The sequence below is a fragment of the Petaurus breviceps genome, unplaced genomic scaffold (genome assembly GCF_028583685.1).
Source record: "Petaurus breviceps papuanus isolate PSGF00001 unplaced genomic scaffold, PetGlider_PUasm1.0 189, whole genome shotgun sequence".
Lineage (NCBI taxonomy): Eukaryota > Metazoa > Chordata > Mammalia > Diprotodontia > Petauridae > Petaurus > Petaurus breviceps.
The window spans coordinates 38,345,740-38,361,005 of NW_027185809.1; the positions used below are offsets into that span (position 1 = coordinate 38,345,740).

A 15,266-nucleotide genomic window follows, 5' to 3' on the forward strand; every position below is an offset into this window, starting at 1 on the left:
TGGAGACCTTAAGGCAGAGGTTAGTTGTCAAATTTTTGAATAGATTCTAGAAATAGTTGTTGTTAAGGTATGTTTTGGGCCAGATGTGCTCTGAGGTCTTTTCCAACTCTAAAAATTGGTGATTCTGTTTAAATGCCTCTGCTGCTGATTCATCTTGGCATCTGGGACAATTTCTGTGTGTTTGGGGCCTCTGCCATCCTGGCTCACAATCATGTTGGTTCTGGGCAAAAGGAGAATGAAAACTCAATTTAATGCTCCCTCAGTAATATTAACTCTTAAGAGCCCATTACTGATCAAAGATAGAAGGGGTGAAGTATCAATAGATAGATGTTTGGCTTGTCTTTCTTTTACTTCTCTAACTATACTAACAGAGAAGGAATTGACTCCTTGAACTCTAATGCAGTGATAGTATAAGAAGGCTGCCTATTTTGCTTCACAGGATTAAAATTATATGTCTCTTGATCATTTGCCATCCATCTTATGGTAGAGACATCAGGTTTCTTAAATCCCACTCTAATTTTTCCTCCTCTGCCATAGGATTTTTTTTTCTTTCCAGTGTCTGATAGGGGGAGGGGGGAAGTTTGATCAAAGGAGCTAAGGAAAACAGAGGCACTTTCAAAATTGATTCCATTTGTCATTCAGTCAATAAATATTAAGTACCACTGTGTGCAAGTTTTGGGAAGACGAAGAAAAGCAAAAAAAGTCCCTACTCTGCCGGAGATCATAGTCTAATGGGAGGAGGGAGATAAGAAGCAATTTACTATGTACAAACAAACTTACATATAGGATAAGTTGAAAATAATTAACAGAGGGAAGATGCTAGAATTAAGGAGGATTGGGAAAATTTTCCTTTAAAAGGTGGAATTTTAGCTGGGACTTGAAGGAATCCATGGAACCCAGCAGCAGATGATTATTCCACGCATAAGGGAACACGAGTCAGGAGATGAAGTGTGCTGTATGGGGAGTTAGAGATTTAAAAGGATTTCCTTGAAGCAGTGAGATGCCAATTGAGGTTATATAACATAGATTTGTAGTAGACCCATTCAGCATGAATTCCTGATTTTCTGTAGGTTCATTTAATAACGTACGAGTTAGAGCAATGGTGGGAGTGATCCAAGGTTAAAGTTTAGCAGGCAAAGAGCAATAATACATTAACGAGGGCATGGCAGTAAAGAAAATAAGACAGTGTGGAGTGGACCTGGTTTACCAAATGGTCTGGAGAGTGTACATAGAGAAGAGATGATGTATTGGGAAAGAACTGAGGGATCCAGGACTTAGAGGTTAGGGTGTTCATGGTGTGGATGAAGAATAGGGTTTGAGATTGCAAGGGAGAGGGAGAATACAATTAATTTTGACCAGATAAGAAACTCCATACTTCATGAACACAGAAGCGTCACATTTGTGGTTGATGGCAAGATGCACGGCTATTCTCATCTCTATATTGGCTGAGGTGGGGTAGAGGAACAGGTCATGGGATATGAGAAAGATAAGGAACTAGAAATTTAGTCCAGTTGAAGGAATATCAATATGTATGTTAAAGTCTTCTCGTATGACCACAGAAATTGAAGAGAGAAACTTTGATCAGACACTGAAACCCTTGATAAAAGAAGAGAGTGGTCCTGGAAATTGCTAATCAGTAGCTATCAGGATTTTGATTCTGTGGTTGATACAGATTGATTGATACAGATTGATACAGATATAAAGGAAGCTAGGTGATGGTGCTAGTGAGAGAACCTGGAAGTGGCAGTGGGGACAAGTAGTATTTCAACTCCCTCACCTTGACCAATGAGTTAGAGGGGGAATGAGTTGAAGTACAGCCATGAAGGAGACCAGGGAGGCTGTGTCATCAGCAACGAGGTTTCTGTGAGAGGCAGAAGGAAAGAGCTATTTAAGGTATTTCAGACTGTAGGGTTAGCCATAGTCTACTCATAAGATTTTAAGTAACTTTCTCTCCTAAACTGAGAAGATTTAGACAAATAAGGGAAGTGCCAAGGAAGGTAAATTTGTCAACAGGCAAGAGTAAAATGTAAATGGATGGAATTTCTGCAGGCTGCAAGGAGCTGATGTTCCCTTGTAAATGTAAATGTAGATTTCTACAACAAATGTGGAAAGTGTGGATGGAGAACAACAAATGCAAAATGTTTTCCATGCTGAATGCACCCAGAAGCCTCAGTAGCCATAGGCTATCTTAAATATCTGAAAATAGTTGTATTGAAAGGAGCCGTTTTTATAACACTCAAACTTCAAATCCTTAATGTCTCACCTTTTAGCAGTGGAAATGGAACAGATTGTTCCGATACTGAAGGATTCTAGAAGTGCAGAATCCTTTTTTTTTATGTTGCTTTTATTCATAAAGGCCCAGGTATAAGTGTATGCACTCACACCCTCTCCAAAAGACAACTCAAAATTTATAGCGAGAAAGGTTTGAACTCTAACCAAGAATGAAAAGCACAATAGTATAGTGTTGAGTGCTAGCTTTGGAGGTAAGAGGAATTGGATTCAAATTTTGACAGAGCCACTTACTAGTTGCATGACATTGGACAAAGTATTTAATCCTCTGACCTCGGTTTCCTCATTTGTGAAAAGACCAAGTTAGATTTTGTGATCTCTAGGATACTTTTTAGCTCTAAATTTCTGCTCTTATGGGGAGAAAATTGTACAACACAAGATAAGAGCTCTTTATGTTGCATTATAAACTATAAACAATGTGCCCTTTTAGTGTGGCAGCTATGAATTTTCTTGAATGGTCAAATTACAGTGATAAGACAAAACAAACAACCACTGCCCTATTGTTCAGAAGACTGCCACTTTGGAAAAAAACATCAAAGTTCTTTTAGAAACATATAATTCTTAATAATGTCCTATAAAGGAAGGTTGTAAATACTAATTGATGCTACCTTACATATGGGGACATTTAAGGTTTGCTTGGCGACATTGTTTACCCAAAGGGGCCCTGCAGACATCATCAAAAATGAAAATAATCTCTGACCCTGAGTTCCCAGTATGCCAAACTAATTTTGACAGCCCTTTCCCACCTCAAAGACTCTAAAATTCATAACAGCCTCACCATCAATGTCATGTTTCTCTATATCAGTGAAGGGGAGCTGACTCAATAAACTTTCATAGACCTCAAGGATGTATGGTAACAGCTCACAGCCACGGAATAATTTAATAGGACAAGCAATGAAAAAAATATCTGTTATACCACCAAGGTTATAGGAATTTTGTAGTAGTCATAAGATTTATCATGTTCAGATTATTAAAAATTACATGAAATGATGCTGTCCTATGGAATAGAATTTGTGATAGGAGTCAGCATACCCAGGATGGCTGCTAGCACAGGTTCTTTGATCTGCTTTACTAAAGGAAAGCAACTCAAAAAGGGGTTAACAATCTTAGTTTAATCAAACTTATATCACTTACCTAGTTCAGGAGAAAAAGTCAGCATCCTGGACTTCAGAGAAATTACAAACAGAAGTTACAAGCAGATAAAAATAAAGAAAGAGAAAATAACACAATTCAACAGAGCAACAGACAGGGCTTCTGGCTGTCTGACCATCATATACTTACATAGTTACCAGAGAGGGAAGCATCAACATCTGGATTTCTAAAGCCCAGGGTGAGGGGGGGGGGGGTTCAATGGGTGCCCAGATTCTCATCTGGCCAAATCATACAACTCTTCCCCTAAGTGAGTCCCAAAGCAAAATCTCATGTCAGGGTCAGAAGACATCACAACCATCATGACCCACTGCCTAATTACAAAGTAACAAAAGATGTGATGAAAACCAAGCCTCCCCTAACCAAGCTTCTCTTGTTGGGCTCCAAGTGAGACCCATTAAGGGGCAGGGGAGATCTTCAAATTCCCTTACCATTACACATGCTTATTCTCACCTTTGGCCCTCTTTCTAACTAAGGAGGTGCCTAATCAAGAAGTCAGGTCAGGACTGATTGTCTCCTGACTGTGAAGCAAGGTTTTTTCTCCTGCTGATATTCAGAGCTACCTGGCCTCCAGAGGAATTGGAGGCACAGACTTGACTTCATTGGCACTGTGCTGCTTAAAATCAGGTTTCTCAGCAACTCGTGTAATCATATCATAGAATCATTAATATCATTAATTTCAGTCATAGACACTTCTCTCTTCCTTTTTGGCCTGAATATGAGGGATGAAAACATTGCTGCTCAAATGGACCATTTGTTATTGGGAATTAACTGCTTAGGTTTCCTGCTCTTCATCAAAGGTTACAATTGTCTGCTCATGTCCTGAGAGGAGTTACTATGCAAATGGTTAAGGGAAAGTCAGTCAGAGAATGAGTGAGTAGCAACCAGCTAGAAATGGGGAAATTTTAGAGCATAAATGAGTTTCTCCAAATCTGAATAAGGCATTTCTGTTAATTAACTCTACTTTGCAGTCTTCTAAATGTAGAAAAAGTACTGTCCTTTGGCAGAAGGGATGATAGGACATGGATGAGGAATGACTATGCAGAAAGGATTTACTACCTTAGGGAAATTCAGCCCATTACCAGTGGTAAGAGTGTAGGCACTTTTCTGATAGATCGTAATATCCTGACATAAGGAAGGGCAAAAAAAATCTGTAAACATAATAAAGCCTGTTCTTGTTCTTGGGATATGGACAAAGGTTATACTATGTATGCTTCCCAAATTAAATGCAAGGGTGCCACCTGTGCAGTTATACTAATTTTGGTTGTGCGGGTAGGTTATACCTACTATGAACATGTATTTGGACAGGGCTGCCATGTCCACAAGTGAACTATGACCTTTACATCTTACCTTTGATATATATATATCCTACCCAATTTATATTTACAATTTTTAATCCTCTTTTTCATGTCCCTATAAAGGTTCTGGAAAGGAATGAACTTTTGTGATTTTTTTAAAACAAACAATATTATTATTGTTATTTTAGTTAGGATACTCTTAAATAAGGATAGGAACTGGACCAGTGATTTAATTGTTTTAGGGATCCCCAAGATAAGGAGACCCCTACTCTGCCACTTAGAATCTTGTAACTCTGCCTACAATAGTTAAAGGTGAAGACACTTGCCCAGAGTCAGAGAGCCAGAATGTACCAGAGGGTGTATGTGAACTCAGGTCTTCCTTATTTCAGTCACCTCTCTATTTCCTCTGCTGCCCTGTCTCTCTCCGCTTAATTATTTTGAATTTTTTTAGGCGAAGCAGATAGAAATAATGATTTAAAAAGTAGTTTAGGAGATTCAGTAAAACCAAGAAACATTTAGGTAATACAAAAAGTTAAACCTGGATGAAGTGAAAAAATATGTAAATATCGTTTTTATGCCAGGCTACGGTCGCATCTACATTTCAGAGTAGACAAGTAACTTTAATGATCTTAAAAGAGGTCTTTTTATAAGTGGATCTTCCTGTTGAAACTTCAGACATTCCAATTTCTTTTTCTAGGATTTATCTTTTAAATCTAGCATAACAGAGACTGGGCCTATGTCTGTAATCATTTTCACATTGGCTCTTCCTGAATTAATAATGTTTGTACAATCATATGAAAACTTAAAAAAAAAGATTGTCATTTACAAATTAGAAGTAAATCTGCTCTTGTAGTAATACATTAAGTAAAATGATATTTTAAAGAATATAGGCAATTGGGGCAGCTGGGTGGCTCAGTGAATAGAGCATCGGCCCTGGAGTAAGGACCTGAGTTCAAATCTGGCCTCAGACACAACACAAAAACTACCTGTGTGACCTTGGGCAAGTCACTTAACCCCAATTGCCCTCCAAAAAGCAAAAATTAAAAAAAGAACACAGGCAATTAATAATACAATTTCAAAGATAAGAAATCATGATGTTGCTGTTAGAGAAATGATTTCAGAGTCAGAAAGACCTGATTTCAAGTGCCATCTATCATAAACTGGCTATGTAACCTTGGACAAGTCACATAACCTTTCCAGGTGCCCAGAAAGCTCTCTAAAACTAGAAGCAGCAGCATAGTTGCCACTGCATTGGTAGAGAGAGTTTCTTCATGGGGAGTTTCCTACATCAAGGAAAAGGCAGTTCTGTCTTTCCCTTCAAAAAAAAAAAGAAAAAAATCAAAGCTTAAGAAATTCCTACAAAAGGTTTATGCAACCTAAAATATTAGGTAGCAGGCTCATTTCTCCATTCCTACCTCAGAGCCTGTAGGTTTTCACTATTTTTGCAATCTAAGTATTATCGGATTCTTAATAATTTGTGCCCCACCCTTTTCCTCCCAGCCACTCCATCCTCATTACTGGGAGAAGTAGTAGGGGTCATAGAGGTCAGAATGGTAAAATGTTTTATCTATTTCATGATTTTCTGTTACCAAAATAAATCAGCTAGTGACCAAACTTGTTAAGGTGAGGTTTTATGTATATGGTCCTCACACAGCAGAGAAAATCTGTTACCAGGCTCATGTTGATTTTGGTGGAATCTGTCAGTGTCAACCTGGCGTAGTACATGTCGTGAGCACTTAATGCATACCTGTTGACTGATTGATTATGAGAGATTGTACTCCACTGGCATAGCTCTTGAGAGCCAGGGGTCTTCTTCATATCATAATGATGAATCAGAAGAGGACCATATGACCTTTCTAAGAGTCCATGGGCAGATGCCCTACTAAAGAGAATAAACAACATTATTTCTATAAATAAATGAGAAAATGTAAAGAAGTAGCAGTATTCTTTCCAAGTTTCCCCAAAGAAGAAAATAAAGAAGTTGGAATTGTTTTATTGTATGCCAAAAGGCAACAAGCAACATCATTTCAGGAACCACCTATTTGTGTTACCTTGTTGAACTTTCTAACACCATAAGCAAAGATACTAACATGAGCATAATTGTAATATATGCACCAATGCCTATTGGAAAAGATGGAAAAGTAAAGAAGTTCTAAGAAGAACTTGGCAAGGTCCTCAAAACTAAACATATGTTTATGTATGTGCGTACATACACACAAACAAGCATGCAAATGTGTACATATACTTATGCTTGGTGCCTTCAATACAACAGTGGGCATAGAGAAGCAGAAAATATTGTATTAGGAAATTGAGTTCTTAAGTAAAGAAATACAAGAAACAAAAGGTGTAAAAGCTGCTCAGAATCTTCATGAATCCACAGAATGAATACTTTCTTTGAGATAAGAATGAAAATTCCTAGAATTATATAATCTCAGAGGTCCCTTCCAACTCTTGAATTTTGTGACTCAGTGATAGATGTAGTAAGTAGCAGGAAAAAAATCACTAAAGAGTAAATCTTCTACATCTGTGTAGGAAGGCTATTGACCAGTTAGTACAAAGGTTAAAATCATCACCAAATTAGATTTAAAAAAAGATTAAGAATAAAGCAAAACAGCTAGGTGCCACCATGGTGCATGCACAACAGTGCATGGCACTGTTCCTGGCATCAGGCAGACTCAACTTTATGAGCTCCAATGTGCTCTCAGATGTCTACTAGCTTTGTGACCCTGGACAGGTCACTCAACTCTGTTTGCCTCAGTTCCTCATTTGTAGAACAGACTGGAGAAAGAAATGCAAACTACTCCAATATCTCTGACATGAAAACCCCAAATGGGATCATGGAAAGTCAGACACAACTGAAAATGACTTAAACAACAACAGCAACACCATGGCGTATAGTTATAGAAATCTGACTGTAACTTGTTGGAATCAAGTTACAATGGAATAAATTAGCTTTTTACCCTGATGACTGAAAATGGACAAAAGTAAAGACTATGATTCAAACTTTCATCATATCTCTGTAAAGTTTAACTTGTGCAAAACAGTTGCCACAACTAGGTGGCTGAATGAAGCTGGGTACTAAATCAGCCAGGAAAGCTTGATCCTGCCAAAGAAAGAGAGAGAGAGCATCCAAAGGAGTGACAGTTTAGAGTATAAATTCATTGGCAAAACATTATACATAATGATCACAGGATGGTGGAAGATTATTAACCATGTAGTTTCACAAAGCAATAAAAATCAGTTAAAATGAAAATTAGCCCACTGAGAAATTGGCATGAAACCTACATAAGCCAGATCATGCTGAGAGCATTTATAGATTAAATTTTAAGGAAAACAATAAATATACATGAAATAGAATCTACTACATTTTCTATGACTATCTTGCTTCATCGTAACAATATCTGAACCGTGACATTTGGATGTTACAACTTGGTTATCAAATATACTTATTATGTAAGGAAATTTACATCATTTTAGGATTAAATCTGGACTTTGGGAATCATCCAATTCAATCTATTCGTTTTATAGAGAAGTAAGTTGAGATGAAGTAAATTGCAAAGGTCAATTTAAAAATGTTAGTATTTGGTTAAAGATCTTTGAAAGAAATTAAACAAATTACTGCTGACTACTCTCATTTGTTTGTGTTACATAAACCATACTTCTTAATGTATCAGAAAAATAGGAAATAAGATAGAATATAAATTAAGATTAAAAATCATTGAAACCTAAAAATGCTAACAGTGATGTGAAAATACTTGGAACTTCTGAAGACAATGTGTTCTTTCCCACAGATTTGTGAGTTTAATTGCAACTCTGAATTCATGAGTCTCTGGAAAACTTCCAAATTGGAGTAATCAGGCTCAACTATATATACAGAACAACTAAAAGTGAAAATCATTCCCCAACAATACAAACAGATATGTAGGTTGTGTTAAGACATTTCCTTGTTTATTCAGTGGCCCTGAAAAATAATTATAAAGATATCCATACTAGAGGTTAGTAGAATGTACATAGTATGCACTTTAAACTTAAAATTGATTCAATTTCAAAGGCATTTGGGGATCAATATTCAATATATCTCAGGTGAGTGGAGATTTAAAAAAATAACAATTACAGTCTTAAAAAAACACTGAGGAGACATCAGCGATATTATCAATATTCTAGCATCTGTACAATCTTTGCGAAAATAGGGTAGCTATGAATCAAAGGTATCCTTGATGAAAATAAGAGAAAGCTGCAGACAGGTTTTAATACATGATGACTATATATGATTACTATAGTAGAATATTGACAGAGGTACAGAGAATATAATATCTGATTGTATTTGTTAATTTCCAAAATTAAAGTATTTAACTCAGCGGAATAAAATACAGCCTTAAAACCTCTATTAGAACAATGTATTTTTCTATATCTATGCCAAAATCATAAAAGTATAATCAGAAATAACATTGTTAAATGCTAAATTCAATATCAAATGAGCCATTAAAGAGGAAGACACATGCTCACTCTAAGGTGTTTCTATGTGTCATAGTAGCTATAATTTACTGAATCCAAACAGAAGTATCTCCTGTACATGGTAATGTTTTTTCACACACTTCTTTTGACAATGTGTTGATTACATCAAATTCCACTAAACCATATGATTTATTTAATGAGAATCATAGCCATTAGACAGACATTCTCCTAGCCTTCCAAGACATATTGGATGAAAGATGCGTATTGCCCAGATTGTAAAATGCAGTTGGGTGGGCAGCCTTTTAGTCCCATCACCGTAAGATAGAGATAGAAATAGAGATAAAGACAGGTGTCACTTTTTCTATCAGTAAGATAGAGATGGAGATAGAGTTAAAGACAGGTGTCATTTTTTTCTATCAGCTAGGTGGTGCAGTGGATAGAGCAATGGACCTATAGAAAGCTAGACCTAAGTTCAAATTTAGCCTCGGACTCTTCTGTGTGACCCTGGGCAAGTCAATTAACTTCTGTTTGTCTCAGTTGTGTTAACTGTAAAATGGAGATCAGAAACATAGAAACAAGACCTACCTCATAGATTTGCTTTGAAAATGAAATAAAGTGCCTAGTACACAGTAGGCACTATAGAAATGTTAACTGTTATTATTATTATGTAGATATGAGTAAAGATAGAGCCTGAGCTATAAGAAGGGAAACAAGGTACAGTCTGATCTTAAAGTAAAGAAGATCTGTGTTCAGTTCCTGCCTCTTATACATACTGATCATATAATCCCCAGAAATTCACTTAAGCTCTAAGTGCCCCCAGGCAAATCTCTAGGATTATAAATTATAGAATGGGTGACTAGTTTTATTAGTAAAGAGAAGGGAGAAAGGAAAGGAAGAAAGAGACAGTGAAAGGCGGGGGGGGAGACACACACACATAGACAGAGACAGAGAGAGAGACAGAATGAATCACAATCACAGATAACCAAAAGGGCAATGGAAAGGAGACACATAGGGGTTTAAAGAGTCTACAGCATAATACCAACCTCAACACATTTGATAAGTAGTATAATAAACATTATCCATAATGCCTGGAAAAATGGTGAGGCAATCGGTAACAAGGGGAAAGAAAAATGAACGGAAAGCCTAAGTGCTATTATTTATGGGTCTATAAAATATTAAAAGAATTAGAGAATGGCCACTAGCATGCTGAATAGTGTCTCTATAGAAGATTTTTGGGAAAATATAGGTACAATTTAAGAAGATGTGGAGGAGTGACCTGCACCAGAAGGATTATCTATACCAGTGAAAACATAGATATATTGGCATATTGGAAGTGCTCACTTTAACATTGTATATGGTTCAGTCTATACATTGTTATTGTACATAAAAGTGCTTACTTTAACATTGTATGTGGTTCAGTTTATACATTGTTGTTGTATTTAAATGTATATCATATACAGGTTTATGGATAATAGATCATTTAGGCCAAGACTTCTTAACTTTGTTGTGTGTCATGAAATCCTTTGGCCTTCTGGTGAAGGTCATGGACCCTTTCTCAGAATAATGTTTATAAATTCATACAATAAAATATATAAAATTGTGAAACTGATTATATCAAAATATAAAAAAACAAGTTGAGGAACCCCAAGTTAAGGAACCTTGATTCTAGTCAGGCCCTTTCTTTTATAGATGAAGAAGCTATGACAGATCTGGGATTAGAACCCAGATGCCCTGTTTTATAAACTAATAGTCCTTATGACACAATGCCTCAATAAATACTCATCCCTATTCCTTCTCTGGCTTCTACATACTCATTGTATTTTGTAACACATAGGTGAGTATACCTGATACCTATTTTTCCCCTGGAACTATTACAGGGAAATGTGCAAAGATATTAAAATACCATTATTCTCTGGTTCCCTTATGCTTACACATCTACCTATTCAAATCTCATGTAATAAATGAGAAGAAATCCCTACTGAGCAAACAGCTAACAAGTATTGTAAATGGATCACATATTTATATGAATCAAATCATTGTTGAATCAGTTGAAGAAATCTGGTGAAATCAAGGCTGATAAAAATGATATGCAGCATCATATCTTTCCTTGAACATTCAGAATAGAAGCTTTGATGTTAGAATAAGAAAGTAAGGTAGAAAAAGTTAGGGGTAGATATAGATGTATTTGGGAGCTGTTTTATTCTGGAAATAATGTTAATACATGAAGGACCTACACTGTGATTGACCTAACAAGCAACAGGGACAGGCTTTGAACCCAAGACTTCCTGAATCCAAGGCGAGGATGCTAACAAGTATGCCATGCTATCTCTGACTGGGAATTGACCCCTTATTTAAACCATGTATAGAGTGGTTGCTCTTTCTTCCTTTAAATTATTGCCTTCTGCTTGTAACAGCGTGCAATCTTTGAGAGCTTTGAAACTCTGCATGTAACTAACCCCTCATTTGGAGTATTAAAGGCACATTGTGGGTTTTTTAAAATAGCGTATTGTTCAATTCATGTGCCCTTGACAGAGGTAAACTATTCATTTATCTGCAGGCCCCTTCCTCTCCTTCATCCCTTTCTCCTCCCCTACCCTGATTTCCACCCCCAGAATTTAGAAATAGCATCATCAGAAAAGTCAAAGTTGGATCCCATTCAATTCAATTTAAAATATTTTTCAATGTTTGTAGTACTCTACTAAGTAATATAAGGAATCTAAAAGGTATCACAAATATAGCTATAGATGAGGATATATAGATATATAACATGGTTCTTATCTTCAAGGTTCTTACAATCTCTGGTGAGAGATAAGATATATGCATACAAAACAACTAGATAGAGAAGAATAAAGAATTCAGTACTTAATATATTTTATAAATTATCCAGGTACCAACAATATATTCTGCCAAAAATAAATTCTATGGATCATTGGGAGGTAAGAGATCATATCTGTAGTTATCGTGGAAGAGATGGTGATAAACAATGAATCTGAAAGGATGGACTTGTGTGAGCATAAGCGAGTCACTCTACTTAACCATTTGAGCCTCAGGTTTCCCATCTATAGAATGGAAATAATAATGCCTGTAGCCCCAACTTTAAAGAGTTGTTGTGTGAACTAGAGGAAACAATATATGTAAAACACATGGTTAATACAAAGGACCCTATGTGTCTACTCTTTCTGTTCTGGTTAGGACGTGGATAGGCAAAGTAAAAAGGAGAAGGATGGAAGGATCTGTAATTAGGCATCAACCAAAACATGAAGAATTATTTAGAAATCAAGGAAAAGTAAGCCACATGTTTCTGCTTCTTTTGTGCATTCAAATTACCAGTCTGTTGTTTGGGGAGAGCTGTTTGGCCAGGGAGCGCTGTGTACTTCTCAGAAGATTTTAGCCTTGAAAAAACGTGTCCTGATTTGCCATTGTTAATAAAATTTGTATCATACGACGTTCAAGTTTAGAACTCATTGGGACATAGCCATTTTCTTATTCTCATCTCTACAAGGGTGCGTGTAATTGCCAATGAGAGCTGGAGCAGCACAGAGGCTGATCTATTCTCCCATTGTTTCAATTGTCTTGAGCTTTCTTACTCCATATCTTAATAGCTTTCACTTATGAGTCTATAGCAATGATCTCCCCATTTGGCAATAATAATGATAATAATAAATGGTGTAACAAAGAAGACAGTAATGCTCATGGGTATGATGCTTTCTTTGGAAATGTATCATGACCCTACATACTTAGAACTCAATGTTTATGCATGTGCAGAAATTTTGGAATTTGTTTCTGTCTTGCAAATACTTTTGTCAACATGGACTAGCATTTAGAAAAGCCACTGGACAAATTCCTTCTTGACATTAATAAAATATCCTAAATGAATGAAGATTTCCTACCAACTTTAATTTGTGGAAGGAAAAAAAGCAACTCTACCACCCCCCAAGTCTGTTTGGGGAATTAAATTTGGACTGAGGAGTTTTCTTTTCTTCATCAACCCGAGTCTTAATTGTTTTTTTTTTAACAAAAGTATCCCAAAGGGACATTTTTTTTCCAAACCAGAGGGGATGAAATGGGGGTGGGCAAGGAAAAAGTTATAATGGCTAGAAGGAATCTTAAATTTGGCCTAGATACAGGCTGCTTTGACATAGGAGAGAATGCGAGTTCCATATTTTCCTCCTACTAGGCTCTAAGAAATCATTATTCAAGTCAAATCAATATACATTTATTAGCTTTCACATATGTAAGATTCTTCTAGGGATATGGAGATGAAAAGAGCAACTACATTAATAATAATAATAATAATAATGGCTAATATTTATATAGCACTTTAAGGTTTGCAAAGTGCTTTAAAATATTTTATCTTCACAAAAACCCTGGTAGGTACCAATTTCACAGATGAGGAAACTGAGTTAAACAGAGGTTAAAATGATCTGCCCAGAGTTATAAAGCTAGTAAGTGGAGAAGGACCTCGGATCTGCTTAACATCAAGTCCAATGCCCTGGCCAATACACTACCTAGTAATTTACACTCTATTGATGAGGTACAATTTATATAAAGATAAATGCCATGCAATATTGTAAGTGGCTCGGAGGAGAGTTCCAGACAAATTGATCTAGGAAAACTCAAAGAGGAAAAAATGGTTTCACCTGAGGAGTGGAGAGAACTAGGTAGGAGTCAGGGAGGGCTTCATGGAGAAAATGGCACCATCCTCTTAATTTTATAATGTGGTCTTCAGGAATTTCCCACCCTCAGGATACAAAGTAACTTGGGAAGTATTCTTCTTCTACCTCTGTATTATTAAAATGGAAACCCTTATCTGAAAAGCCTGGAAGGAGCATGATCCAGTATAAGATTATCTTCCTGTCTAGTTGAATGGTAGAGATGAAGCTTTTTGTGAAGCCTGCCTCAATGAAAATGTCCCAGTTACCTCCTTTTCATTCTGTGTGTGTCACTGTTAACATTTTGTAGCTGAGTGTGTCTTTGTTGTCACTTGTTGACCCTGAATTCTTGTTGCATGACCAAGAATGGAAACTGTGGGTGGTTGTGCTGTTCATTGATTGGGTTGTCTTTTGGCATGAAAAGTGAATTTGCATACTCTTGTTCTCAGATCATTACAGTTCCTTACCTTCCTTCTTTCCCCCCTTTGCCTTTCTCTCCCTCTCCTTTTCTGATCTCCATTACTAGGACCAAGCACCACCTGCCAGGAAGATTCATGTGCCAACCAAGGGGTCTGCATGCAGCAATGGGAAGGCTTCACCTGTGACTGTTCCATGACCTCCTATTCTGGAAATCAATGCAATGACCGTGAGTAAAATCCTTTAATATTTAGGGATTTGGGGAGGGGTAGGAAACTGGGAGAAGATTTAAGGGAAAGAGCATAATGAAGGTGATTACATTCTCTTTGCTTAAAGCATTATGAGTTTCTCTTTAAATTCTTCATTTGGTACATACTTGGAAAGTAAAGAGATCACTCCACTGAAAATATTGGGGTAGCTTGTTCTATTAAAGCAATTAAAATAATTCAATTGTATTTTTTCCTTTCCATTTTTCTTCTTGCTTACATCAATGTTGGTTTTTTAATGTGATTTTCATTATCATAGAATAACTGTTTTTGCCCCCAAAAGGCAGTCTTGTACCTTGCAGTACATTTTTAAAATGGTATTTGGCTTTCCATAAAACTGAACTATCTAGATGATTTCTTTTTACAATGTTCCATTGACTCTGTAAGGAGGATAACTAAGGAATGTCCCCCTTTTCTAGGAAGAGATCCAGAAATGCCATGACTTCACTGAATGCTGAAGTCTGTAGTTGTCTTTATTGCTTTATTCATAGAGAGGAGCATATATTATTTCTGTGTATACTTTTGTATAACTACATGTGTGTAAGAAGTGAAAATGCTCATTATCTATAGGGTTTGTACCAAAGGATAGACTCAGTAATCTTGTTTCATACTGGAGATTCCTATTTAAATGCTTTCTTCTGTTGCCAAGAAAGGGACTGTTATGGTAGAAATGATTATAAGCAAAAATAGATAGATAGATAGATAGATAGATAGATAGATAGATAGATAGATAGATAGAT

The 15,266-nt window shown here is 36.5% G+C and overlaps 1 protein-coding gene across 3 annotated transcripts in view; it reads left to right on the forward strand.

Moving 5' to 3' along the window:
* NRXN3 (neurexin 3) overlaps nucleotides 1-15,266 on the forward strand; it is a 2,132,730-nt gene that overhangs the window by 1,062,203 nt on the left and 1,055,261 nt on the right. For all 3 annotated transcript variants that reach the window (XR_011169070.1, XM_069092330.1, XM_069092331.1), the window contains exon 15: nucleotides 14,370-14,489. Coding sequence is in view for 2 of the 3 variants with exons in the window: in XM_069092330.1 (XP_068948431.1) it covers nucleotides 14,370-14,489 (120 nt within the window). In the remaining variant the exon portion in view is untranslated. The remainder of the gene's footprint in view (nucleotides 1-14,369; nucleotides 14,490-15,266) is intronic.